Source organism: Amblyomma maculatum, chromosome 3 (assembly GCF_055883805.1).
Source record: "Amblyomma maculatum isolate TAMU_Amacu chromosome 3, ASM5588380v1, whole genome shotgun sequence".
Classification (NCBI taxonomy): domain Eukaryota; kingdom Metazoa; phylum Arthropoda; class Arachnida; order Ixodida; family Ixodidae; genus Amblyomma; species Amblyomma maculatum.
The window spans coordinates 219681088-219708166 of record NC_139346.1 but is presented as its reverse complement, the minus strand read 5'-3'; the positions used below and the strand labels follow the sequence as shown (position 1 = coordinate 219708166).

Genomic DNA, 27079 nt, shown 5'->3' with positions numbered 1-27079 from the left:
AGGAAACCGTGAGAAACGCTTCGTGTCTGACAGATGGATGGACGAACATTCGTGGCATCACCAAAGCCATTCTTCTACTCAGCTGTTGAAACAAGTGAAAATCGTCACACTGCGGTGCTGCCGAGATCTGCAAAGTGATTAAATCGCTGGGAAGCGATAAAGTAGTGGCGCTGACAATGCCAGTAATATGCAAGCAGCCTGCAGTATTGTTGCAAGCAAATACGGCCTGAACTTGCTTTTAAATGATTGGATGAAACTAAAGACATTGGAGGATGTCCATCAAGGCAAGTTATAAAGTACATGTTCACATAGTTGCTGCGACGTTGTAGGAGAAATAAGAAACTATAGATATTAAAGGGAGATCCGAAACTCTAAATCTTCCGTGAAAAACCAGGTGAGGAGGCATGGCTCTGTCGCTTCAAAGCCCCTTGAGAAACAAGGAAGCCCTTCAGCTGACCGGGATATTAAGTGACCTGTAAGTAAATAAGTCCGTGCGAGAAGCTGTTTTGGACGGTTTCTGGAAGCCCGTGCAAAGCTGCCTGCTCCTCATTACACCAATTGCGTCAACAATAACCTCCATTCCATTAGAAGCGAACTTGCAGGAAACCTCCGCACTGACAAGCGACGGATTCGAGCCAAAGAAATCATCAGCGAAAAGCTTTGTTTGCGATTGCTGCTCATTTGCTGGATACAGAGGAAAACACGTGGACGATGCGCAGATTGCAGCCAGCCTTATCTCCTCCATCGGTAAACTGATTTCCAACGTATCAGAGTACAGGGCATCCATTCTTAATATCTAAAGGCGCGAATAAAACGGGACTGTTATTCGCGCCTTTAGATATTAAGAATGGAATGTAACCAACTCGCCCAGGTTCTCTTGTACAGGACATCTCAGCGAAGCCTCATCTACCTGGTGCCTCTGGCTTGCCGACTGCTGCAGTTTCCACCATCATCCGAACGAAACTGGTCACGTTTCGGAAGCGTCCATACAAGGCTTCGCAACAAGGGGAACGCGTTCGAAAGCTTGTGTATGTGCTGTCGAACCTAGCTGTGGACACAACTTCAATCCATGCTGCTGCGCGTAGTGCCGCATCCGAGTCCGATATGGAGTGACTTATAGATCAGTTTCCATGTTCCCTTTCTCGGTGCAATAGAACAAGAAGTTCGTCCCACAAATATGATATTTATATCTCCATATTCACCTAAGTGCGAAGCATTTATTATCTTCTCGGTACAATAGAACAAGAAGTTCGTTTCACAATATGACATTTATAACTGTATATTCGACTGAACTTCGGAGCATTAATATTGATCGTTGGGCTGTTGCAAATAAATCTGTTTTTGTCACGTTTTGCGAGATTTCCAGATTTTAATGAAAAAAAAAAAAAAAACCCGAAATAAAGTTTTTTTTTTTTTTTTTTTCCAAACTCGGAGCATCTAATATGGCAATAATAACCTTTCAGGGCAGGACAGTACTACGTAGATGGTACGCAAGTTTGCCCTTGCAAAAAAAAAAATCACCCCGGCTTGTTACCGTCGCGGTAAGGTGGGCCACCGATACGTGTCCGAACAACCAACGGTGCATTAAATGCGCAGTGGAATACAGGCGGACCGATACCTCATGACATCGCTGCCTCATTTGCCGGCCCAACGGAAAACGTCGCCAAGTTCCGAAAAATGCGAAAACCGTCCGCCGAAGCAGGAACAGCCAAATCAGCGCAAGCCTCCGCTTCAGAAGCAAGGGGGCCCACCTACAACGCAACTCCCATCGCCCGGTCAACCGGGGCTGACAAAAATCGAACGCTGTGCAGTCCGGGGCGAAGTCGAAGCCGCCGACATCAATTGACCCGCCCGCACCCCTCACGGCCTCTCATAGTCCCTCCCAATCCGAAATCGCCAATACCAGCAAAACATTGTTACCACTGGACGCATTCTCACATTAGGACAAGTCTTTACACAAGACATAACCCTGACATCCCCGGTAATCAGCGCGTTCATGTCCGAGAACTACCCTAATATCGGACAACTTCAAGGTTTCACACACTAACAAATTATTCCCTCATCGCACACTGGGTCAAAAATACAGTGCAGTGTGGCGACAACTGCAGACAAACTGCTACATATACTGCCTTACCATTGCTACCACTTCTCCACGCCGGACGTGGAAAAGCCCCAATGGGGACACTTAGAATGAATCCCTGGAATTGTGCAGGATGTAGGGGTAAGCGGAAAGGTTCGATGCAGTGAACACAGGATGGTAAGGTCTTAAATTAATCTGGATTTAAAGAGGTCATTGAACAGGCTAGTGAGGAACAAGTCCATCAACAAATTAGTGGTAATTAGTGGTAAGGGGAAAAGTAGAAGAAGAAGTCAGGCTCTATAGCTGCAGAATAGATATTCAGTACTGATCGTGGAAGCCGACCTTAGCCTAGAACAATAATTTCAGAGATATCATTACTGAATGCGCGGTAGAAGTTGGGGGTAGCTAGGATAGTTAGAGAGAATACCGGTAAACTGTCTAAGGAGACGACATAAGCAACTCCGAGGTATGAAAGCTTCTAACCCAACATACCACAGAGATATCTAAGCTAATCAATAAGCGCATGGCTGATATAAGGAAGCATAATGGCACACTTGAGCATTCGGCGGCCAAAGCGAGCGAATTGCGCCGCCGCGGGAGAGAATCCGCCGGAAATCTCGGCGGAAAGCTTAATCAGTTCGGGACCGATTCTCGCTGCCGGATTTTTTTTTCCGCCGAATTCATCAGCCAATAGGAAGGCGAGGAAGTTGAGCCGGCGCGACCCGCGGCGTCGACCGGTTAGCATCCCTCAGGGGCCAACATAGCAACAGCGTACTCGCAATCGATCATCGGCTCACGATAATTGTGACGGCCACAGCCGAAATGCTTTCGATGCCATGACGCCGTGAAGCTATATTGGGTATCTTTTTTCGGCGGTGTCTTTTTTCGAGAGTTTCCGCGTTTCGTTACGTCGTTTCGAGAGAGACGATGATCGGCGCGGCTCTGTCTCATGAGGCATTGGCGATTAATGTACAACTAAATATGGAACTGAATAATGGGGTCTACATGCATAACAATCTTCACAGCTGTTCTTGAGGCCACTTTCACACGATGATTACTGCCAAAATGTTCATTGCAGGCTCAAAACAGGGCCTACGCATCAGAGAGCGTAGCCCGCGCCGTGGCCCAGTATAAACATTGAAAAAAAAAAAAAAATAAATAAATAAATAAATAAATAAAACGAGGAAGAGAGTAATTTACCGAGTGATGGGCCCATGAAAGAAAAAAAGACAACATAGAGCTTTTGTAATGCACAATACATGTTTTGCAAGCTTTTGCTCTCCTTCTTGCACTGCGTATAAGCAAACCGATCCCTCGGTCCCGAAATGTTTACATACAAATCAGATTTAGTTACCAGCAAACTAGTGTCCTCGCTGGCCGGTTTTGAAGCTTCGTTGCACTTCGTATTCAGCGACAATTACGTCCACGGTAGCAGAGCATGAAGAGCCGGCGCTTCTAAATTTGCCAGCGCTGTGAGACTCCACATGTTGAAATGATTCCAGTGCACATCCAGAAGCCACGAGAGCAGGCAGCAAGCTCTGATGGTCAAGAAGTTGTAATTTTTAGAGCAATGGCCTGTACACCTGAAACGTGAACTTCCAACATTATAAATGCTGACTTGGCAAACATATTTCCTATGCTCGTATATCTCGACGTATATCAACGCCGGTTGCGATCTTCTACTCTTTAGGAAGCCATGACGGATAATTATGCTTTCAATGCTGTGACTCAGCGCATACGTTTTTTTTTTTTTTTAACACATAGCCAGCTTACTTGACTGTGACCGTGCTAATGGGCGACTTCAACTGTGTTTGCAACCCCATAGATCGTTCTAGGCCAGACGCACGCAGTGACAGAAGCGGTAAACTTTTGTTCCGTGTTACAGAAGATGCAGGACTGGTGGATACAAGGATGTCTTGTCATCCAGGGGCGCTCGTCTAGACCGGATTTATGCATCCTGTACATTAGGCTTATATGCGAAACTAGACCGGTTTCGTTTTCTGATCACTGCATGGTAGTGGCCCGGCTCGGTGGCAATAACCATTCAAAGTTTAGGCCGCAGTGGAAACTTTGAAAGTTTAACTCATCGTTGGTAAATGACCAATAATTAATCATTCGTGGGCGCTCACAGCTCCAATCATGTTCTTCCGGAAGTCTACCATTGTTCGCCGCTTGGTAAATGTTCAAGCAGGAAGTCCGTGCGATAGCAATTGAACTTGGCTCAATTAAACCTTTCTACAGGAAACATCAGGAGCAGGCACTTAACAAAAACTTGTGTAACCTGTATGAACTAGAATGTGAATCCCCTGGCTCATATGCGGACAAAATTGCTAGTGTCAAAAGTGAATTACAAAGGCATGATGCGGAACGATACAGGGGTGCCTTAATTCGATATCGTGTCAAGCGTGCTTTGCATTGCGAACGCCCGAAGCGGCAAGCCTTGCATGATGAACGTCATCATGCGACTGCAAAGCTGATTCCGGCAATAAAGCGTAATGGCACATTTGTTACGAGTACGAAGGAGGTTATGTCCGCTTTCGTAGATTATTACTCGATGTTGTTTTGTGTCACTCCTCCTGTGAGAAAGTCTGACATTATCTCGCGTTCCCTGATGACCCCTTTATCAGAAGATTGTTCTGTAATTAGTAGCTCTTTCAGGCATCAGGAAGTAGAAAGGGCAATCGATCAGTTACCTCTCTCGAAAACGCCTGGTCCTGAGGGCATTTCCTCTGAATTTTACAAAGCTTTTAAAACTGTTCTTGCTCCTACCCTGCTAGGTGTCTTCGTGATGAGTTTTGATCTAGAAGCCCTTCCCGAGACTTTTACAAAATGCCACACAGTCCTAATTCCAAAGAGCTTTGATGTAGAAAAATTACGCTCAGTGGAAGGCTATAGACCAATCACACTGGAAAATGTGGATTACAAGATTTTCAAACCGCCTACAGTTCGGTTCTCATTGGCCCTCACCAGACGTGCGGCTTGAGGGCCATTCCTCGCGCACAATCCTCGAATCGTGCTCTCATGATCGGGTTGCTTTACTTCAGGTCGACCTCGCAAAAGTATTTGTTCGAGTTCGTCATTCATTCGTGTTTTCTCTTCTGGAGCGAGCGCATGTTGGTTCTGTTGCTATAAGAATTGTTCCGCTCGCCTGATTGTAAATGGCCACCTATCAAGCCCCGTACCAATCAACTCTTCTGTGAAGCAAGGCTGTCCGATGTCTCCGCTGCTTTTTGCTCTTTACTTGGACCCACTTTGTCTGAGTGTTTTACATAACAGTAGCATCCATGGCTTCCCTCTCCTTGGAAATGAGGTTAAAGTGCTTGCATATGCGGATGATCTTGCGTGTTTCCGCACTGACAAACCAAGCATAGAAAAAGTTATATCCAGCATAAAACAACAATTTGGCATTGTTTCTGGTGCTCGGATGAATCACTCCAAGAGTTCCGGCCTTTGGTTCGTGGGGCTCAACACCGCCCCTATATGCAGGAGTTGAATGGTCATGTGTTCCCCCTAAATATCTGGGCGTTCCACTGCATGCAATTAAGTCAAGTGCAAATTACTGGAAAGAGCGAGTTCCAGTCGTCCAGCGTTATGCTAATACATTTGTCCCCTATCGGCTCGCGATCTTCGGTAGGGCTCAGGCCTGCAACATGTTTTTGACGACAAAAATTTATTACGTGCTTCAGGTCCTCCACTCTGCTAGACATTACATCCAGCGTTTTTACCGAATATTTGCGACTTTTATTTAGTCATCAAACTTTGAACCGATTCGACGTGATAACTTATTCAGACCTGTTTGTGCAGAGGGGCTCAGCTTAGTGCATCTGTATGTAAGGCAGCTAGTTGCCCGTTTCTTCTTTTTTCGTGATTGTCCACATCCGATTATTAGAGCATTCCTACAAGTTAATTCCATGAATTTGCTTCCTGACTTAGTGGTTTCTTCAGATTTTACTGACCGCCCACAGTTACTAGGATTTATGCAGGAAGTTTATGCTTCGGTGAAGTTTTTGACAGTACGATTCTCGAATGAGTATACTTATATTCTGTTTCGCGCAAGATACTATACAGGGATTTGGTAGCAATGCTTTTTCCGCCACCGCTGTATCGTTCTTTATACTTGGTTATAAGGGTAATGGTGTGTTAACGAGGGTGCGCAAAATGCAGATTTCTCCTTGCACGAAAACATTTTTCTTTAAATTACTCCACCTGTTAACACATGGCTCCATAGGAAAAATATTTTTGTATCTATCGTAAACTGCCGTCTGTGCCTGAAACAATTGAGCACTGTTTCATTAATTGCAATTCTCTTTTGGGACGTGCTGCAAAGAACTCTAAATTGGTACAGTGTGCGGTATCTTGCTGTTGCACAATCAGATTACGAACCATATGACATGTTTTTCCTTATTGGACTTCATAGCTTGTGGAAGACACGCATGTTGGATCGCAACGTTGAACCCGTTGTTCCACCTAGACTCCATTTTAGCAGAATGATGCTGCATGTGAAGGACATTTATGATGAAAATGACTTTCAACCTGATTGGTTTCCGCTGGTGACACGGGGTTTATCTTTGCCTGCCGTTTAGTTGTTTTCTGTTGTGCAGCTCAGCAAAGGCTGAGTGTTTTGTAAATAGTCTGTATACATAACCTTTTCTGTACATAACCACGTGTAGTAAATACCATGTCAGAAGAAAAAAAAAAATCTCGGCGTGGCCAAGTGGTTAGCGCAGAACGCTGAGGAGCAAGGGATAATGAGTTCGAACTCCGCTTGCGCCGCATTTTTTTTTTTTCTTTTACGAATCGATTTTTTTTTTTTAGCTTTTTTAATGTATTTGAGGTGCTTCGTTACCTTTTAGTTTATCCGGGGCCCTTTTTCGCCGGGCGACCAGCGCAATAGGGAAGGATGCAATAGAGGAAGAATATGCCCCTTTTGTTTGCGATGCCTGCAAAATACAGGTTGGAGCTCCACATTACGTGGGTTAAATGTGCCATGATTTAATGAACGATAATGCGTTTTTCCTTCGGTCAGGTCATAGTTAACGGGAGCTCGCGATATGTTCGGAAGTGTGAACGAAGGAGCGACGGCAGCGGATTTCTCCGCTCAAGTGGGAACGAGGCAGAAAATTGATGTCAAGAAAAGGTTTGGTTTTGGTTTTGTGGGGTTTAACGTCCCAAAGCGACTCAGGCTATGAGAGACGCCGTAGTGGAGGACTCCGGAAATTTCGACCACCTGGGGTTCTTTAACGTGCACTGACATCGCACAGCACACGGGCGCCTTGCTTTTCGCCTCCACCGAAAAGCGGCCGCCGAGGCCGGGATTCAATCCCGCGTTCTTGGGAACAGTAGTCGAGCGCCGTAACCACTGCGCCACCCCGGCGGGGTGTCAAGAAAAGGGATAGACATTGGGCAAAAATCAGATGTATGCGCTAAGTCATCGCAAATATGGACAAGATAATCTAAGGAGTTCTTTACTGATCTCTATAGTAGCCAAAACAGTAATGAGATTGGAGGTAGGGAAAAACAGTCAGACGTTCCGCCATTGACGAAGGACCAGGTTAAGAAAGCAATAAAAGCTATGCAGGGTTTCGAAAGGGTACTCTACTATCGATCATATCCATACCATGAAGCAGGTGATAGAAAAATGCACGGAATATAACCAGGCCTTATACATAGCATTCATTGATTACGAAAAAGCATTTGACTCAGTTGAAACCTCGACGCTCATGCAGGCGTTGCGAAATCAGCGTGTAGACGAGCCGTACGTGAAAGTGCTGGTAGATATATATAGTGGCTGCACAGCAACCATAGTTCTGCATAGAGAAAGTAACAAAATTCCTATAAAGAAAAATGTTACGCAAGGAGACACGATCTTCCCAGTATTATTCACAGCTTGTTTAGAGAAAGTATTCAGAGACTTGGAATGGGAGCAGTTAGCGATAAGGGTAGATTGAGAATACTTCAGTAATCTGCGATTTCAGTAATCTGCGATTTGCCGATGACATTGCCTTGCTAAGTAACTCGGGGGATGAACTGCAAATAATGATTGATGACCTAGACAGGAAAAGCAGAAAGGTAGGCTTGAAAATCAATATGCCGAAGACTAAGATAATGTTCAACAGCCTCGGGAAGGAACATCAGTTTACGTTGGGTAGCGAAGCACTGAAAGTAGTAGGCGAATTTGTCTACTTAGGACAGGGAGTAACCGCAGATCCGGACCATGAAAGGGAAATAACAAGGAGAATAAGATTGGGATGGAGCGCATTTGGCAAGCACTCGCTGATTATGACTAGCAGCTTACCGGTATCGCTCAAGAGGAAAGTATACAACAGTTGCATTTTGCCTGTTATGGGGCGGAAAGGTGGAAGAGGGTTCCACTTAAGTTGAGGACAACGCAGAGGGCTATTGAGCGAAAAATGGTAGGGGTAACATTAAGATTCCCGAAAAAAAAAACAAAATTAGTCGCATATATGGCATTTGTCCGCCCGACATTAGAGTACCCGAGCCTCGTGTGGGACCCGTTCAAGAAGAAGCACATAGAGAAAATTGAAAAAGTTCAGAGAAGAGCAGCGAGGTTCATCTAATCGCAATATCGTTCAACAGTCACTGAAATGCTCGAGAAACTTAACCTGTCGCCGCTCTCCCAACGCAGAAAAATAGCTAGGTTAAAATTTCTTTATCTCATTCGTCACAACACATTCAACTCAGACACACAACAGTACATAAAGTGTCTCGAACAGTCAGAAGCAGCCACCAAATCCAGCCCATGTCAGCACGAATAGATAAGTACTCGTTTTTTCCGTGAACGATAGACGAGTGGAACTCACTGCCCCATGAAATGCTAACAGCACATACTATAAATAAATTTGAATCCAGCCTGAATTATCCTTTTTCAGTGGCTCGAAATACGTAGCTAACAATTCATTCAAGGTGTGTTTATTTTCAATATGTACATTTATTTCTAATTGTGATTACGTTTTAATTTGCAGCTGTAGAAAGATGACATCCTGATGAATTTCTTTTTTCTTGCTTTGTAGTTGTGCCATTTCTTGAATATTCATGTTGTGTTATCTGCTCTAAGCATAGCAGTACTGCTATTTTGTATTTTTTTTTAACAACCCTGTAACGGCCTCTGGCCAACTGTATGAATAAATAAAAAAAATATATAGGAAATGTGCAGAGTGGGTCAGAGAAATAACTGGCCACTGACATTCTAGTGGGAATCAAGAAGAAATGGACAGGGGATGTAGTGCGAACCGGATTCCAAGAGAAGGAAAGCGTAGCAGGGGGCGGCATAAAGTTAGGTGGGCGAATAGGTTAATTGGAAGAATATAGTAGAGGCCTTCGGCCTGCAGTGGGTATAGTCAGGTTGATGATGGCTTGGCCCTGCAGGCAGCCTCATCCAACTAAGTAACACAATCTGGATAGACACCTGTAATTGAGCAGCTAGGCAGATGCACTCCAAAGGTGCCTTTTCCGCATGATCCTAACGAGACCAGGACCCAGCTAGGAAGGGGCCAATGTGGCTTCCAGGGCACCAATGTTGAATTAGCAGACGCCTTAGGCATCCGAAATCTATGTCGTGTAGCAAACTGTAATCTAGACGCTACATGAACTCAAATCAGCTTTAGCAAGGATGCGGCGGGGTCAAGCCTTCCCGAATCGTTCACTTGCGCGACTGCACCAGCGAAATGTGGCAGCCCCCGGGCATAAGCATTACCGGACACGTGCGCGTTTCAAGCCATTCTTGGTGCGCGAAACCACGTGTGCCTACCTCGCTTCGTGCAGCCGTGCGGGGTCACGCACGGGAAAGCGCCGACGTGTCCGCAGGGCGCTAAAGTGGCAGGACAGCGCTTGGCAGTCACGCTTGATGGATGAACGGTTCGTTGGGTTTCTGCGGTGGTGGGAGCGCCTCTGAAAGCGGTTATTAGGCCTGCGTGCATTCGACGGCATGAGGGGTGTAGTTGCGTGATTATGTGCGCACCCCGAGGTGGCTGCTCGTCCGGGCTGAGGCCCGGCGGTGGGACGTGCTTTCTGGCGCTGTCGGGCTGCCGCATATTTTCTTCTTTGTTGGCTTTGTACAGCCAAAAACAAAAGCAAGAGGTCGGTGGTTCCGTCTATCGGAAAGCGCACGTTCGCTGAAAACCCTGTCGTTGGTCGACGACGATGTTGCTTATTCCCCGCAGGAACCACTAAGTGCAACAGTCGATACGCAATCCTTGATTTTTCTACGGAGAAGGTCATTCCACTACCATTGCCTGCGAACGAAGGATACTAGTTGCTCGAGTAAAAAGTAGTTTGCCAACCGTTATTCCCGAACCACTGCCCCTTGGCCATAATTTGGCGGACTCGCTCATGAGCCGACTCACTCGGGCTCACACTCAGATCATGATCTGAGTCGTGAGTGAGTCCGGACTCACATTCAGATCGTGATTCGAGTTGTGAGTGAGTCCGGACTCACACTCAGATCGTGCTCTGAGCCGTGAGTTCGGACTAACACTCAGACCATGATCTGAGTCGTGAGTGAGTCTGGACTAACACTCAGATTGTGACCTGAGTCGTGAGTCCGGACTCACATTTAGATCATGATCTGTGTCCTGAGTGAGTCCGGACTCGCATTCAGATTATGATGTGAGTCGTAAGTTCCTATGAAATCAAATGAATTCTTGCTCAGAGGTTGCAGAAGCATGATTTGAAGTGATCAAGTGAGTAATGGGCACAAGTCGCCAATTAAATCCTAGCGGACTCGAATTGCCTTTGTAGTTCTAATAATGACATAAGCTTCTTGGTGAACTGATGATGTAGAGCAATTTCGTTGTTTGTTTTTTTTTTTTTTTTTTTTTTTTACGCAAATATTTTGACTATGGTGATTAATGCAGGTCAATCGAACATTTCTTCTCGTTGGCATGCTGTATTGCGGTGGCTGTATAGTTCTTCCTTTGCTGTTTATTTACTTCGGAATATCTCGCAAATGATTTCACGGGTTAGCTGCTCATTGGTGCACAGCGACGAGCCAGGCTAGCCGTGCATAGCTAATAATATCAGGCTAAGTTCGAACCACATTGCTTAATGTTCTTTCTTATTGCGAAAAAACGTCATAGGCTCGCACCACATACCAAGAATCTTGTCCGATATTTCTTTTTGTGTGCCATTGCTCTAATTGGGTAGGCTGTTTGAGGAGGTCACAAATACGTGGCTATGCACATGGGTAATTTAAAGGCATTCTGGTATGGCTGAAATTTTGCTTCGGTCGATTTGGTCCAAAACCTGTCCAACATTATTCGCCTACGGCGACCACGATGGTGACCTCCAGGGCCGCCTTACATTTTGCCCACCCACCGCCGAAATTTGACCTCGACTGGTTTGGGCAAAAATCTGCTCAATTTAATGACTATGGCGAACAAGATATTGACCTCCAAATTTGACCGGGCCCATCCTCTAATTTGGTCCACTCACTCCAGTAGATTGATCTCGGCCGATTTCGGACCAAAATGAACGTACAACATAATTCGATTACGGCGAACACGATGGTGACCTCCAAATTTTGGTTCGGGTCACACACGGTTTACTATCCCTCGAATATTGATTCTGGCCAATTTGCATCAAAAGCGATCAGTTCCTAATTACATTGACCATCCTCGACACTATGGTTACATATAAAGTTGGACATGACCATTTCCAGAATTCGGCCCAAGCCACCTTCGAATTTTCACCTTTGCAATTGGTATCCAACCATTGCCTGTGCCATCGGCCATAGCCATTTCCAAAATTTGTCCCGTGCTATAGCTAAAAAGACCGTGCTTTCTTACTATAATCAGCTTAAAAGAAATAATCCCTACCATATTTCTTTCCTTTTCCTGTAACCTTTCAACTTCTGCATTACTGAAGAAAACAGTCTAATCATGTAATTTTACTTTTTTTTTCTATTTATTTCCCGCGTTTTTCTCTGTACTGCCTTCCGTCTACCTATACAAGCTTTAGGACCGTCACTCGTTGCTTGTCGAGAGTGGAAATGAGTGAGTCTATGATGAGTGAGTCCCGATGAGTCGAAATGAGTGAGCTCAAATGGGTCGTGAGTTTAAATGAGTGAGTCCACATGAGTCGTGAGTTGAAATGAGTGAGCGCAGATAAGTCGTGAGTCAGAAATGAGTGAGTTGAGATGAGTCGTAAATTGAAATTAGTGAGTCCATGATGAGTCTGAGTTCAGATAAGTCGTGAGTCGAAGTGAGTGAGTGCAGATGAGTCGCAAGTCAAAACTGAGTGAGTCGAGATGAGTGAGTTCAAATGAGTCGTGAGTTGAAATGAGTGAGTAAGCCCAGATTAGTTATGAGTCTGAGTGAGCCCGAGTGAGTCGTCATCATGCGTCAGGTTGAGTTCATGAGTCTGAATGAGCCCGAGTGAGTCGCCAGCTTGCATGAATTTAAGTTCATGAGTGTGAGTGAGTCCGGGCCTTGTGAGTCTGAGTGGAAGGGAGCCCGCAGATGGACCAGATTTTTCTGAGTGAGCCTGAGTGAGCACGCGTGATTTTCCCGACCTATGCCCTTGGCCCGTGAGTCGGGCGCGTTACGAGTTGGCCATTGAAGAGCTTTTCTTTATTGCCCTCGGTGGCTGCGTTTCGATGGAGGCGAAACGAAGAGGCGTCCGTGTGCTTTGCGATGTCAGCGCACGTTAAATATCCCCAGGTGATCGAAATTACTCCGTAGCCCTCCATGGCTCCTCTTTCTCTCTTTCCGCTTTCACTCCCACCTTCCTCCCTTCCCTTACGGCGTGGTTGAGGTGGTGTCTACAGAGAACAAGCGAGACAGTTACCGCGCATTTCCCTTCCTATAAATCAATCTTTATTGCCTGTTCCGCAAAGCACCCCAACCAAGTCAAATGATACAAGTTTATCATCACAACATGGGCTCCTTTTTTACAACGACATCCGCCGGTCAGTTCATCCACGCAGCTTGCATACTTTTAAGCGGAGACAGGACCGGCGTCAATTTCACGCGATTCCGCGATGTCGCATGCGGGCAAGAACACACATGAAATAATAACATGGATTAAATCAACCATCGATAAGCATATAGATGCGTTTTATAGCATAGATGAGAAGCCGGCATCGTACTTAAGCTTAATAAGCGGTATCGACTGACGGCCTGCATGTGGTAATGAAGACCAGGAAGTAGAAAACTTGTAAGAAGGTGTATATATATAATCGGGGTAAACTTCTGCACCCAGGAAGGCAAAAAGCTGGCTGGAGACCAGGCAATGGCCAATGGGTGACTGGCTCTAGGAATATCAAGTGGAAGTCATTAGTTGGTTTGGTATATGTAATTTAACGTCCCAAAGCAACTCAGGCTACGAGAGTGGAGGGCTGCGGAAATTTCAACCACTTGGGGTTCTTTAACGTGCACTGCCATCGCACAGCACAAGGGCGCCTTGCTTTTCTCCTCCACCGAAAAGCGGTTGCCGCGGTAGAGATGCGACCCCGCATCCTTAGGCACAGCAGTCGAACGCCCTAACTACCACGACGGGGAAGTTAGCAATTGAGTTTGCAGAGCGCAATAACTTACGAATCATGAATACCTTCTTCAGCAAACGGAAGAACCGGAAGTGGACATGAAAAAGCCCTAACGGGAAGAATAAAAAGATATTTCCTACCGTGTTCGCTGCTGCGACCACATGATCGTAAGGTCTCAATGATTTGAAGAGGGAATTCGGACCAGATTAGTATGAACATCAACGAATTAGCGGTAAGGGAGTGTAGATGAGCCGTATATGAGAGTACTGGAAGATATCTATAGTGGCTGCACAGCAACCATAGTTCTGCACAAAGAAAGTAATAAAATGCCAGTAGATAAATGTGTTAGGCAGGGAGACACGATCTCGCCGGTGCTATTCACAGCTTGCTTAGAGGAAGTATTTAGAGACGTGGAATGGAAGCAGTTAGGGATAAGGGTTGATGGAGAATATCTCAGTAATCTGCGACTCGCTGATGACGTTGATTAACTGAGGGAACGAATTGAAAGAAATGATTATGACCTAGACAGGAAAAGTAGAAAGACAAGCTTGAAAATCAATATGCAGATGAGTAAGGTAATGTTTAACACGCTGAGAAAGGAACAGCAATGCACTGGAAGTTGTAGGCGAAAATGTCTACTTGGGACAGGTAGTAACCGCAGATCGGGACCACGAAATGGAAATAACTAGGATAATAAGATTGGGATGGAGCACATTTCGCAGCTACTCGCAGATTGGTCGAATACTTTAGTGGAATCCCCCAGGGTGGACTTTGTAATAGGAAAGTAATTATTGACCCAATTTCAGCTAAAATGGAAAACTACAGCTTTCTCAGAAACTTCGCAGCTGAAGAAAAATTCGTCCTGGACTACCGCTGACCAGCCGATCAGGTGGTTGGTCAATTGGTCTAATATTTTAGGGGAATCCCACAAGGTGGAATTTCCTTTCTAGCCGTATGGGTGCGCTTTGGTCGATGTTAGTACTCGCCGAAACTATCGGAAATGTTTGTACTTTCATGACGGCTACCATTTGAGCATAAACTGATTATTGCATTTCCCTCCACACACGTTAAATTATGAATCCTCGATATTTGAGCTCATTCGGTGCAGTAGATAGTTTTAAAATGAATTTTTATTAATATCGAAATCAGTTTTCTGGTCTGACAACCATAGGCCGCTGACGGCACAACGAGATCTCATCCCCGTGTCGTCCGCTATTCGGCTGCACTCTTGCATGCACGCCGTGGTCACTGAGAGCTTTTTCTTTTCTTTTTTGTTTCCTACAGAAAAATATTTCATTCGCATGTTGTTTTTTTCTTTGACAAGCCTTCACTATAATATGCGTTGACGCGAGAGCATACTTCGCGACATTAGAGGAGCAGACAAAACTTTTGAACGAAGCGGTATACCTTTTGACTATGCGCGTTATAGTCAAACTTTTTTTATTTTCGGCTGGTAAATGATTTTGGCAAAACTATATTCAATCTGGCCACTGACTGAGCAACTTTATTGAGCAGAGATAAGGGACGGCTTCCGCTGCTATCAGCGCGAAAGCCGCCGCCGTCGCTTCAGTCCCGTCATCGCAAAAACGCATTTCGAATGCACCGGACAAGAACCTCCCATCCGCCGCCTCCCCCGCAGCTGCGCCAGCGACCGACTCCTAACGTACGTCGAGTTTTTCTAGTGCTTGTCCAGCAAATGGCTCCTGACTGCTAGAGCGCCATTTTTCTGTACAGTGCAGCAGTCGAGAGGGCCGCGCAAATGCGATGGTTTACGGTGCAGTCGTGGGCCGAACGCAGTGCAAAAGGTAAAGACGACTGCAGGTTTCTCAAAATCCCAAAGGTACGCTTGCACGAAAGCGACAACAAGGCCAGCGATCAGAACGTCGCAGACGAGAGTGGCGTGCACCTCGAACATTGTGGCACGGATTGCTGCAGGAGCTCACCATTCTAGCTTCACTTTGCAGGTCGGCCGTCTAAACTTTTCGATAACTGCAATTCTGATACGAAATGACACACGCTTGGTATTTGTCCGGACTTCTGTTTATGCGTGTAAGCCATTCTCGTTTGCGACGTTCCGATCGCTCCTGGCCTTGTCGCATTCGTGCAGTCGTACCTTTGGTATATAGAAAAACCCGCAGTCGTTTTGTCCGGACTTGCGCTTTAGTATGCTTCGGCGGAGCTCACTAAGCCATCGCTTTGGCACTCATTGGGCTTCACAGTGGACTCCGACATGATCAAAGAGCCTATCTGTATTTGATACCCTTCATTCGGTACGGCGGCAGATTACCCGGAACAACTGCAGCACATCATAGTCCGTATCGAATGCTATTCTGAATAAAGCGTTACCTGTCGGCGGGTACGCTACGTTGACGTCGGTGATGAGATAATGAATGTGTCGCTAACCTCGAGTGTGCGGCGCATTGCTTCATCAGTTCACCGACGGAAACATTATAGCCCGACATTGTATATTCGAGCAACTGTTCGACATTGTATATTCGAGCAACTGTTCATTACTGCGCGCCTCGGTACTGCGTGTTCGCGATGCACTCTCGGTGTCCTCGGGGCGTAGCGGACTAACCGCAACTTCGGGTTTTGGCGTACACTGTGAACTAACCTGTTGGCCACGGCATCAGTGGATTGCGACTGGGCGCATCAGGAAAGGTGCTTTCATAGCCAGTGTGGAAAGTGGCCGTGAGGGCCGCCTGGCAAACGCCCAGGGTGGAAGAAACGAAAACGTGCCCAATCACTTTCGGCGAAGGGGTGAGAGCAAACATCTCTCGCGCAATGATGTTACTGCGGCTCAAGGTTGCGCGTGGCTTTATGGAGTGAGTCTCGCTTGTGCCCGGGCAAGGACTGCACAACAGCCGTCGCAGATGTTGAGGCCTCACCGTGCACTACACTACCCTCCTCCTCATCGTCGCGGGGTGCCGAAAAGGCTTGTCAAGGTTCTCCGCGGAGCTCATTACGCGCGCACCCCGTGTAATCGCCGTCCACAGTGTGTGACTTCTTCACACTGCGAGGCGTTGTTGCTGCCTCTCTCGTGCGTAGGGAGCTCTGCTGGCCTGACATAAAACGGACGTGATACCGCGTCTCCCCTCCGCCTTTGCACTCTGGCCCCTAAGGATACAACCGCCGGTGTGAACGAGGCTGTTTTCCGCGATTACGCCTCGCTCAAGCCGCAGGCAGCCCGAACCAGTGGCGTAGCCAGAGATTTGTTTCGATGGGGGCTGACGTTGCTGCTCAGCCTCCTCCGTATCGAGATACCTATCACCAACCTCTCAACTGCGCCATAAATTCTACATAGTACCGTCCGGGGCTTTCACTCCATCAAGTATGCTGCGCATGTATCGCTTAAGAAATCATTCGTTTAATTTAGCAAATGCAGAACTGAAAATTCATTATAGCCAGTTTTCCAGCCATACAGTAAACATTGGTTCGAATACGTAGTCTTCCTGACGGACCCGCAGATGAAATGGTTGCCTGCACTCTCTCCAGTGTGCTTATAACAGATTATAATGCAGCATTTGCACTCTAAAAAACAGGAATGTTACCAACAGACGCGGACTTTCAGGAGACCACATCGACAGACTTTCCACCGGAGCATACATAGCGGCTAAAAACATCGAGATTCAGTGCGAACAAGAGGCCCGGGAGGGAGAAGACAGCGCGGCGTCAGAAAATGGAGTTTGGCCTGCGGAGGCTGCGCATGTAACGTCACGCTCCCTCTTAGTTTTTTTTTTCGCCACGTATTCCAATTCTCCTTACTGCGTGCTTTGTCAGCTTGTCTGAGAGTATGGCTTGTCTCCATTGTATGGTCTAATGAACGATTTCAGAAAAATAAATGCACATTCGCCTTTTTATTCTCGCCGAAATCTCTTTTTGAGCGTGAAAAAGACATACCGGAGACAAAGTCCGAATTGATTTCCGGCTTTGGTGGCTGTTTTGGTCTGCGGTGCATGACAGTACGAAAAAGGTTCGTGGGGGGCTGAAGCCCCATAAGCCCTCCCCTTGGCTACGCCCCAGGTCGGAATGTCATGCGGCGGAGATCCGTTGCATTCCACATGGTGCCGCCTTGCGCAACGTTGCCTCACGTGCGTCCGCACGACCCTAGAAGTCGCCCTAGCAACTTCGATGCTTGCGTACTCGAAGTGGATAAAGCTGACACTTCTCGAGTGAAGAAGCTGAAGCACTATGGTATTGCTTTAGATATAGTCTTTAAATCAACGGAATCAACTTGTTGAAATTAATGGCATCTGCTCTCAGCTCAAAGAAGTAACAGTTGGAGTTCCCCAAGGGAGCATACTGGCCCCTTTCTTTTTAATTTATATGTAAATGATCTTGTTTATGTTGATAGTGAACCCAAGTAAATAATCTACGCAGATGATACTACGGTCTTTTTTTCGCCGAGCAATATCGCGAGCCTGGTTTCAACCACAAACTCTGTTCTTGCAAAAATACAGAGGTGGTCACAGGATAATGGCTTAAAAATTAATACTGACAAAGCTAAAGCTATTTTATTTCAACCAAAAAAAAAATAAAGGTGTGAATTTAGAGTCCGACATTGTTATAAGTCTCTCAAGAATTGAACTTGTCCGGTCTGCGAAAACGCTAGGTGTGTTTTTTGACAGCCATATGTCATGGACAGACTTTCTTGCACGAAAACTTGCTCAAGTCGCTGGTTCAGTTTAAGACCGCTGCCACGTAAGGCCAAACTTCTTCTATACAACGCTCTTTTCCTGAGTCACGTACACTACTGCTGTCTCGTGTGGAGTACGACGCCTGCTACAAACATAAATCGGTTATTCTTGCTTCGTAGTATCTGTAATGTTCCAGTAGACGCTCATACCGTACCTCTCTTAAGCCAGTTGAAATTGCTCACACTGCACTCTCTGTTAGATTTCAGGCTGCTGCTAGCCTATCGTAAAGGCGTAAAACAAAATCAGTCTTTCATCACGTCCTTAACGCTGTTAATTAGAAACAGAACAGAATACAGTACACGGTGTCCAGAATACTGGTATGTGCCGCATCGTCGCACTAACTTTATAATTTTGTACGTTGTTTTTTGATCCAAAAATAAACTTTCAACTTCAACTATGCTCTTCAAATGTTGCACCATCGCTTACCACTCCTGTTAAACACCCTCACACGTAAAAACATTGATGTCACTTCCTGCCCTATCTCGCGTTTATATGAGTATTTCCTTTTGATATCAGCCTGTGTCAATGGCTGAAGTATGTCTTTTTCTTTCCTCGCAGTATCTACGTTGTTAATGGTTCTTTCACTGTTTTTGTTGCTCAAGTGTACGCTCTGGATTTGTGGCTTTACTTTGGTTCTTGCAATACTTTCTTAGATTGCATTTTTGTTTGCTGGTATAATGTCTAAGCCAACATGTTCTTAAGTATTTTTATTTTATGTATTGTTCTTTTGTTTTTCCTGAATCAGTGCCTGTGTCCGCTGCCCTCAGACTGGGTTTAAGGCCCGTCAAGTTGCTGTGCGTAACTTTTTCCTTAAATCCCCCATAAATTGTATGTTTATGGAAATAAAGGCAATTCAGTTCAATTTGCCGCAAAGGAACAGATATTTGCATTTCCAGTACGTTGTCCGAAGATCGCTTTTGGAGCAGCATGCTCCATCCGTTACACCACTACCGTAGTATTTCGACCGTAGATCTGGTCTGCTCGACTCTGGTTACATGCTTGGTTCTGTCCAACGCTGGTTCTGTCGGTGTTCATACGTCACGCCTGCTCTGCTCGCAGTGAGGCCTGACGGTGTCGCCGCTCTCTTGTGTGCAGGGCCTCCGCAGGCGCCGAGCCTCGGCCAAGCGGCGGCCAGCCCGGCGTCGAGTGCGACGACGACCACCCTACCCGTCGGTGCGGCGGCGGCGCCCACTGCCGTGACCACTGCCAGCTGCACGCCGACGACCGCCACCACGACCAACGCTGCAGCCGCGCCACCGTGCGTGCCCAGCGCCCGCTCTAGTCCCCCTCTGGTACGGCGAGGCCCGCCATCGCCGCTGCTCCACAATGGGCCCTCGTGGCAGCCGCCGGCCGAGCACCAAACCTCTACCCCGCAGCCGGCCACTGCCGCACTTGTGACGCCCGCCGTGACGAGCGCACCATCGCCGGTGGTCAGCACCCCGACGACCACCAGCGCCGCACCGTCCGCGTCGCCGGTGCTCACCGCGAGCAGCTCCTGTGGCAGCGTTGCTGCTGCTAGCATACCGAGGCCCCGGTTGGCGCCGGCCAGCCCCTCCTGCCGACTACCACCGTCGGCGGAGCCCTCGCCCCCGCCGAGCCTGGTGTCCGAGCTGCTGTCGCAGCCGCCGTACCTGCCGCCCGAGGCGCTCAATGGGAACCACTCTTCTTCGTCGAGCACCGGCAGTGCCTCGCTAGTGAGGGAGCACCACCTCTTCAACAGCCGGACGGCGACGACGCCCGCCACGACGCCGCCCGTCGGCGCAGCGCACGCCGCGGCCTCGGTAGGCGGCGGCGCGGCACCCCCGCTGCGCAACGGCAGCGCATTCGCCGGCCACGGCTCGTCGCCGTCGCCGTTGCTGGCGAGCCACCTGGTCCACAACCCAGGCCCCGCCGGCAGCCGCGAGGGCAGCAGCGGAAGCGTGTCCAAGCCCGTGACGCCCGCGGCCGCGGCTCCTGCGCCGGCGCCGCTCTTCCCCTTCTCGCTGGTGCAGCCGCCGCCGCACAGCCGAGGCTCTCCGCACAGTCGAGGTTCGCCGCAGAGCTCGTTCCTGGCCGCGCTGCCGACACCGCCGCCGGCCACGGCCGCGCGGCCGGGGCTTGCTGTGACGCCCACGCGAGCCCCGACGCCCACATCTAGCTTGGGCAGCTCGCATTCCAACAGCAGCCTCTCCAGCCTGAGTCAACTGAGCCAGTCGCTTCAGGGCAAGGAGAGCAGCGGCAGCAGCAGCAGTAGCAGCGGCCGCGGGGGCTCGCGCAACAACACGCCCTCTCTGGGGCCGTCGCTGGGCGCGGAGCGGTCCGGGCTTCCCACTGGTTGCTACTCTAGCGCCTCCTCCAACAGCCTCACCAGCCTCGTCTTCTCCAAACCCTGGGCAGGGTGAGCGCTTCGCGATTCTCTTTCCTTCACAAGGGTTTCTGAGCATCATGCGATGCAGACCACCATGCCAAAAAGGCAGAGGATCGAGTGCTCAAACGGCAGTTCCGTTAAATATAATACATGATGAGCACCACCCTGCTGCTGTAGTCATCTGCATACAGTAAATTATTTTGCAATAGCGAGTTTTCAGTATTCTGGTAACTAGTTTTTCAAGTTCAATCTGTTAAGTATGGCAAGTTACTTCTACCTATATCTTCACTGCAGTAAAACAGCTCTTACACAAATTTGTTTAAGTAAATATTGCCCTTTCAAACTGTTTTCTAATTTTTCATTACAAGTGATGAAAAAAGAATCCTAGAAACCTCACGTTATATTGCTCATTTGTTCTCTCTGGATGCTGCCTTGAGATGGAAAAAGCGTTTGATGGTTGCATTAATTTGCACAACATGACAGAGGGTCTTTACTTTGACTTTCTAAATTTCCTTGTGTATGCTTCAGAAATTACCTTTGTAGCAAGGCATTTGACTGGCTGCATGCCTAGAAAGTACTTGAAAATGGCAACACCTGAGTGCCACTTAAAAAAGAAAAATTAACCAACAGTTAATTCAAAATCTTAAAATGACACTGAAGTTTATTTTGTTTTACAGAAATGTTCAGAAAAATACCTGCACCTAAAATGTTTAGAATTATAAGTGTGGTGTTTCAGTTATGTTGCAGTACATAGTGTGGTGCAGGGACAGCTTGTAGTGGCATGTGCATTTCAATGGGTGGCACTGGCAAGCCCTCCTATTGCAACATATGGAAGCAAAGATCATAAGAGCCATTTTGCCATTTGGGCTGCCTGCAGGTCGGGGCCAGGCTCCTCCTCCTACCCAGGAGTGCCGGCAAGCAGCAATGGTCCTCCATCGATGGGTACGCCCCCCGTGGCAACCCACCGGCCTACGCCTCCGCTGCCAGCCAGCAGTACTGGTTCTTCCTCATCTTCCTCTGCCTCCTCAGCGGTAGCTGCGGCAGCAGGCCTGGGGTTTCCCCCGCACCCAGGCATGTTTGCCACCCCCATTCCCCCACCGGCAGCACCGGGCCTTGCCTCCACAGCACTGGGCTTGCCTGCTGGACCCACTGCCTTTGTGCCCGACTCACCTTTGCTGCCAAGTGAGGGCAACACTCAGCTCATGTTATGGCTGTGGGGGGAGGCGAAGAAGCAGCACTTGTGTGAATATTCCAAGCAAGCCAACAGTTTTGGAATGCAACTCAGAGGCCCTTTAGAGTGCAGCTCTAGGTGGAAAAAGATCCCCGGTAATGTGCTTTCCTGCTGTGTGTGATCAGTGAGCTTGCTCATCTCATGTAGTGTTCCTTGTATTGCACCTTCATGCTTTTATTCAGATGGCATTTTTTAGCACTAAGAAAACACAGGTGGCAAGGAAGGATGCGAGCCTGTGTGTCTTGTGTTTTGTTAGCGCTAAAAAATGCTGTCTGAATCTGAAAACCATCGAGTCCTCCTACAACTCCTTCATGCTTTGAGTGCAGGTTTTTTTTCAACATCTTTTTAAGGCAGTACAAAATTGGGTTCACATCACCCTCCCCATTTGACGTTTGAATGTTTCTAATGGCAGGCTGACAGCACTCTTGTCTAATGTCCGCTGTTTTGTGTTCTCAGATCAAGACCTGTTGCGACGAGAGCTGGACACTCGGTTCCTGGCATCCCAGGACCGGTCCATAGCGATCCCGCCGCCACCGTACATGCGCACTGAACTTCACCACCACCCAACGCAACCTGCCCAGCAGCAACATCACCCTCTGCACCCTCACAGCCCGTTCCTGCCCCCTGCCTTGGCGGGGTCTCTAGTGCCGCAGCCATCGCCTCATCTGGTCAGTGGCCTCTCAGGCTGTAATTGGGCGGTGTTGGTGCAACTTGCCATGTTAGCTCAGTGGCTACTTTAATGCAACGGCATTACGGGCCCCCACTGTGCAAGAAATTCGGTGTCACTGTTATGAACAAAAAGTGCATCTGTGGCAGGTGAGAGTTGGCTGTGCACTGATCGATCAGCTGAGACCACATGACAAGGCCGAGTTGGCAGGGAATTGGACCCCTTGGAATCTGAGTAAGACATGCAGTCATGTCCAGACATCTCGTTAAAGTCAGGAGGAGGAGGTCTGTCACATGATGTGGTAACTTACACTGAGCATGTGTGGGTTAATAGAGGCACAAACTAGGGGATTAGCAGTTGGGGAGCTGCAGAGGGGTGCCATTGATGCTGTCACATCCATAACAACGGAGCTCAAATGTCCCCCCAGGTAGTTTGATGGAGGCGACGTGCTCTGGACTTTGCTATGAATTCACATTACGTTGAGGACGGTTGGAATTCAGAGTTCTCCGTCATGGCAGCATGTCACCTTCTTTCCACCATTCCCAAATCCCTTTCCTTACTCACTGTCTGCTTCAGTCGGGTAGTTATTGTGCTTTTATTTTTTTCGTAGCTATGGCTGTTAATATTATTGCTTAACGGTAACGTAGCAGTAGCAACAGAGGACATACCTGTGTGGACAATGCATCATGATTCTCACATGGACATAGATTTCCTGATAGCGCCACCTAAGAAGTGCTGATTGAAAATCATTGCACTGGTGGAACCTAAAGTACAAGCTTTGCTTTGGGATCAATAAAGGCATGTGTTACTGGGTGCCCCTACTAAACTTACCGTGATAAAAACTAGCAGAGTACAAAGTGCAAAATGTACACAGGTGCTGTATTTACTCACATAGTTGGACGCACCCGTACAGTGAGCATACCTGTTAGTGTGGTTGTTGAAATGTGAAATTTTGTGAATCTGTTACTCATGTAATGAACATAGGCCCCAAGTTATCATAAGCATCTTGGGGGAAGAAACATGCGTTCAATATAGAAATAAATATGGTATGTGGCTGAATCCAGCTAAGCTGCTCAGTGTGTTTGACCGTTGTTGCTTCATGTCAAAGGAGTAGAGCTCCCTCTCACATACAGTATTCTGCAGCTTTATAAAAAGCATTTTTAAAATTTTTCCTGCTGTGACCGGAGCCTCGTTTGTGGTGAAATCTCATTGTTGTCCCCTTTGTTGCATAGTAAATGTGAGAATAGTACTTATCTGGTTTGGCCGCACTTGATGTGTAACCAGAACTGTCTGCGATGAGATTGAGGAAGTGAAAGACGCAAACGCCAAGTTTCTGGCAAAGGGTAGTGGTGGCTCTGTCTGGCATCGTTTGAGGAAAGCAGTGACTTAAAGCGGCAAGGCAATTGTCATACATTTTTGCAATGACGCTAGATGGCACCACCACTGCCCAGAAGCTCAGTGTTAGGTGTCTTTTGCTTCCTCACTTTCATCAGAGACGGTTGTGGTCTCGCATTATGTGCGGCCAAACGAGGTAAGCCCCATTCTCAAACTTACTACACAACAAAAGGGACAATACACAAGCATTGTGCACGGTTTCACTGCAAACGAGCCTTTTTGAGATGGTTTCAAGATGGTTTTGGTAAAGTTGCAGAGGACTGTATGTATTCAGAAATGGAGTGTTTCTGCAATTTTCATTTGCATTTAATGGAGAAATGTACGACTAGGACTTGTTCAGTGGCACAGAATGTGATCTGTTAGCTGCTGATGCCTTAATGTTTCCTTCTGTTTAGAATATATGTAACTTGTGTTGCTTGCATTTTTTTTTTTTTTTTTTTCCTCATTGCAGTATGACAAGTTCCATCCCAAGCTGGATTCCCCATTTTATTCAAGAAGCGCTGCAGTGAGTTTCCTTATCGTTCCTGCGCAGAACTTGCATTGTATGCTGTGCACAAGAGCATTTCTGTGATTCTAGTTTCCTGGCAGTAAATCTTTTCATGTCTGTTATTGCTTTGTGCATTACTGAGGAAAAGTGGGATTGTAAGCATAAAGCCGCGTCCAGACTACATGCGCATCCGTCGTATCGTATTTATCGCTGTGCGCATAGCGGCTGGAACTCCCGTTTACGTAGCTTGCTACCGCGCATGTTCACACTGGGCTGTTCGGTAAGATGCACTCTTTACGACCGGCCAGTCGCCGCTCTCAACATGGCGCCGGTTAGCGAGTGGCTGATAGCGGAGGTCTGGGCTCTTCAAGCTCAAAATGAATTGTGAAAGGAAAGACTGGACACACAAATAAAATATGAAAAAGAACAATGGGCATATTAACAATTAACAACTCGATTACAAATACACTTCTTCGTTTCATACACGCACATTCGCACGCAGTTTTCAAACGTTCGCTCACCATGTTGACGCACCGTTCACTCCTTCGCACATTTCTTCATGCGCCCGCTCTCATTGTCGGCGTACTGCGCACTCCTGCTCGGTGTCTCGTCATCGCACTCTCTCGCACCAAAACAGGGGTATGGTCCGCCTGCATCCCTGATTGCGATTTTACCAGTGCCGCTGAGCGATCTTGGAGACAGGCCGGGGTGGTGACTCAAAGGCCGTACTACTGACTCCAAACAATGAGCCGGTGCGCACGGCATACACGGAAACGTCCGCGGAACCTCGTCTCCCCTCAGAAAATGCTGTTTTGTTTTTCTCTTTCTTATGCTGAGCTTTTTTCAAACTTCGACGAGTCCGCGCCAGCTCCGTTCTGCGGCCAGACATTGCCCCGCATCGGCCTTTCGTTGCAGGCCAACTGTTTCCTCACTTGTCAACGGAGCCGATGGGATACGAGAATGGAGAATGCACGGAGATGAAGCGGGCATCCCCCGCCTCCATAACCTCACTTTTCTAAACTAGAGGAAACGTTTGTTGCGAGCTTGTTCGCACATGAAAAAACGGATTGATAAGCCACTTACTGCTTTGACTCAGCGCACTGGCAATTTGCAGCCAGGCATCGTTTTGCACTTCTCTCTGTGCGATTTCAGCTACTCGTAGTAGAGAGCCGGCCTCTTCCGAACTTTTTTTATGAGAGGCTGATAATTCCACAGCGAAGATGCCGCACTGCACATGATCAAGCTGCGGACAGACACAATCACCGACGCAACACCAATAACACCGGCGAGCCGAGACACTGCAGCAGAGTAGGAGCGTTGATGTCGCCTACTAGTAGTTTGCGCGCGAAATCTGGGAGGACTGGAAGCCCCGTGACCGGAAAGGTAAATCTGAAATGGCTGTGCGCATTGGTCGTGCGTAACAGACGTATCTGTGCTACTCGTAAAAGTTGCGGGTCCTCCAACATTTACTCCCACGGTGGGTGCGGACGTTACGCATCTTACGCACAATGCGACAGCAGTCTGAACAGACACATTACGTTTTTCGCGCTTACGCTTACGATCCTTACGAACGATCCGTGCGTTGCACACATAGTCTGAACGCGGCTTAATGTTCTCCAGTAACATTTTCACAAGTGTAAGCTGCCATTGCATCACTAAAATGGGGTGTACATTTTCAGTTTGCTGTCACTTACCTGGCCATCTATCTGTGTTTGCAAATGCTATATTTCTTTGCTCCCACTGCTAGCAGGTCGTCTGTTGCTGGATTTCTTTACTTGGAGTTATCTTTGCCAGCAGACCTTGGTCTTTAATCTTTTTGTGATCATACAGGCTTAGCTTAGTGGGCGTAGTTTCAGCTATTGAGTAAATAAGTATTTATCACAATGTGAGATAAGAGGTGACGCTGATAACATATTTTTTTGGTGATGCACATGCACACATACTTTGGTCAGAAATGATGTCTCAGACTTTTACAATACCTAAACAAATAAAGATTGTCCATGTTGCCCATTAGCTTGCCATTTAGGTCTTTGTTTTTTATTTTGTTTTTTTTTTTTTTCTGGAAGGAAAAAGTTTTCAGTTCTGTGAGTATTTAATGCAGGTCATGCGTTTAATTTTTATTTAATGCTAACCAAGTTTTTTTTGTTTCGTTGGGCTTTTTTGTATCCATATTCTATCGAGATGTGGTCCCACTAGAAGCTAAAAACTTTGTTCATTGTCTACAGTGTTGATCACATTGTGGAATCAGCTGCCTCACAGCATTTTTCCTCTTTTCTTCTTGTGGCAGTTGGGATTGTCAGGCTACAGTGGCCTCTCTCCTCTGCTCAACCCAAGCATGGCTACGGGGACACCATTTGTTGCACCTGCCCACCTCGCAGCATTCCAGCCAAAAGTAAGGTTGCACTCTATATTGACAGATACTGCATTTTAATGCCAAAGGTACTGCTTTCACTGACAAGCTGGGAAGAAATGAATACAGGTGTTGCCTGTGTGAGCTGTTTTGGTAACATACTACAATGGCATCAAGACAGCTGCTACTGCTGTTGATGCTCCCTGTCTTTCTTTTTTTTTTTTTTTTATGCATCACTTAGGTTGTGTTGCTGACTTCTGAATTGTGAGGGTGGACTCCTTTTCAGTCATTCAGTGTCACTTGAATGGCAGGGAAAAGGCGAATT

General features: G+C 47.3%; 1 protein-coding gene across 5 annotated transcripts in view; it reads left to right on the top strand.

Moving 5' to 3' along the window:
- The window catches only part of LOC146197749 (uncharacterized), a 523674-nt gene that overhangs the window by 453015 nt on the left and 43580 nt on the right, over positions 1-27079 (top strand). For 4 of the 5 annotated variants that reach the window (XM_084599657.1, XM_084599656.1, XM_084599659.1 and 1 more), the window contains 5 exons: positions 19337-20654; positions 21502-21806; positions 22312-22523; positions 24369-24422; positions 26692-26796. In XM_084599657.1, coding sequence (XP_084455783.1) covers positions 19337-20654; positions 21502-21806; positions 22312-22523; positions 24369-24422; positions 26692-26796 — 1994 coding nt within the window. The remainder of the gene's footprint in view (positions 1-19336; positions 20655-21501; positions 21807-22311; positions 22524-24368; positions 24423-26691; positions 26797-27079) is intronic. The other variant, XM_084599658.1, reaches the window with a different exon arrangement.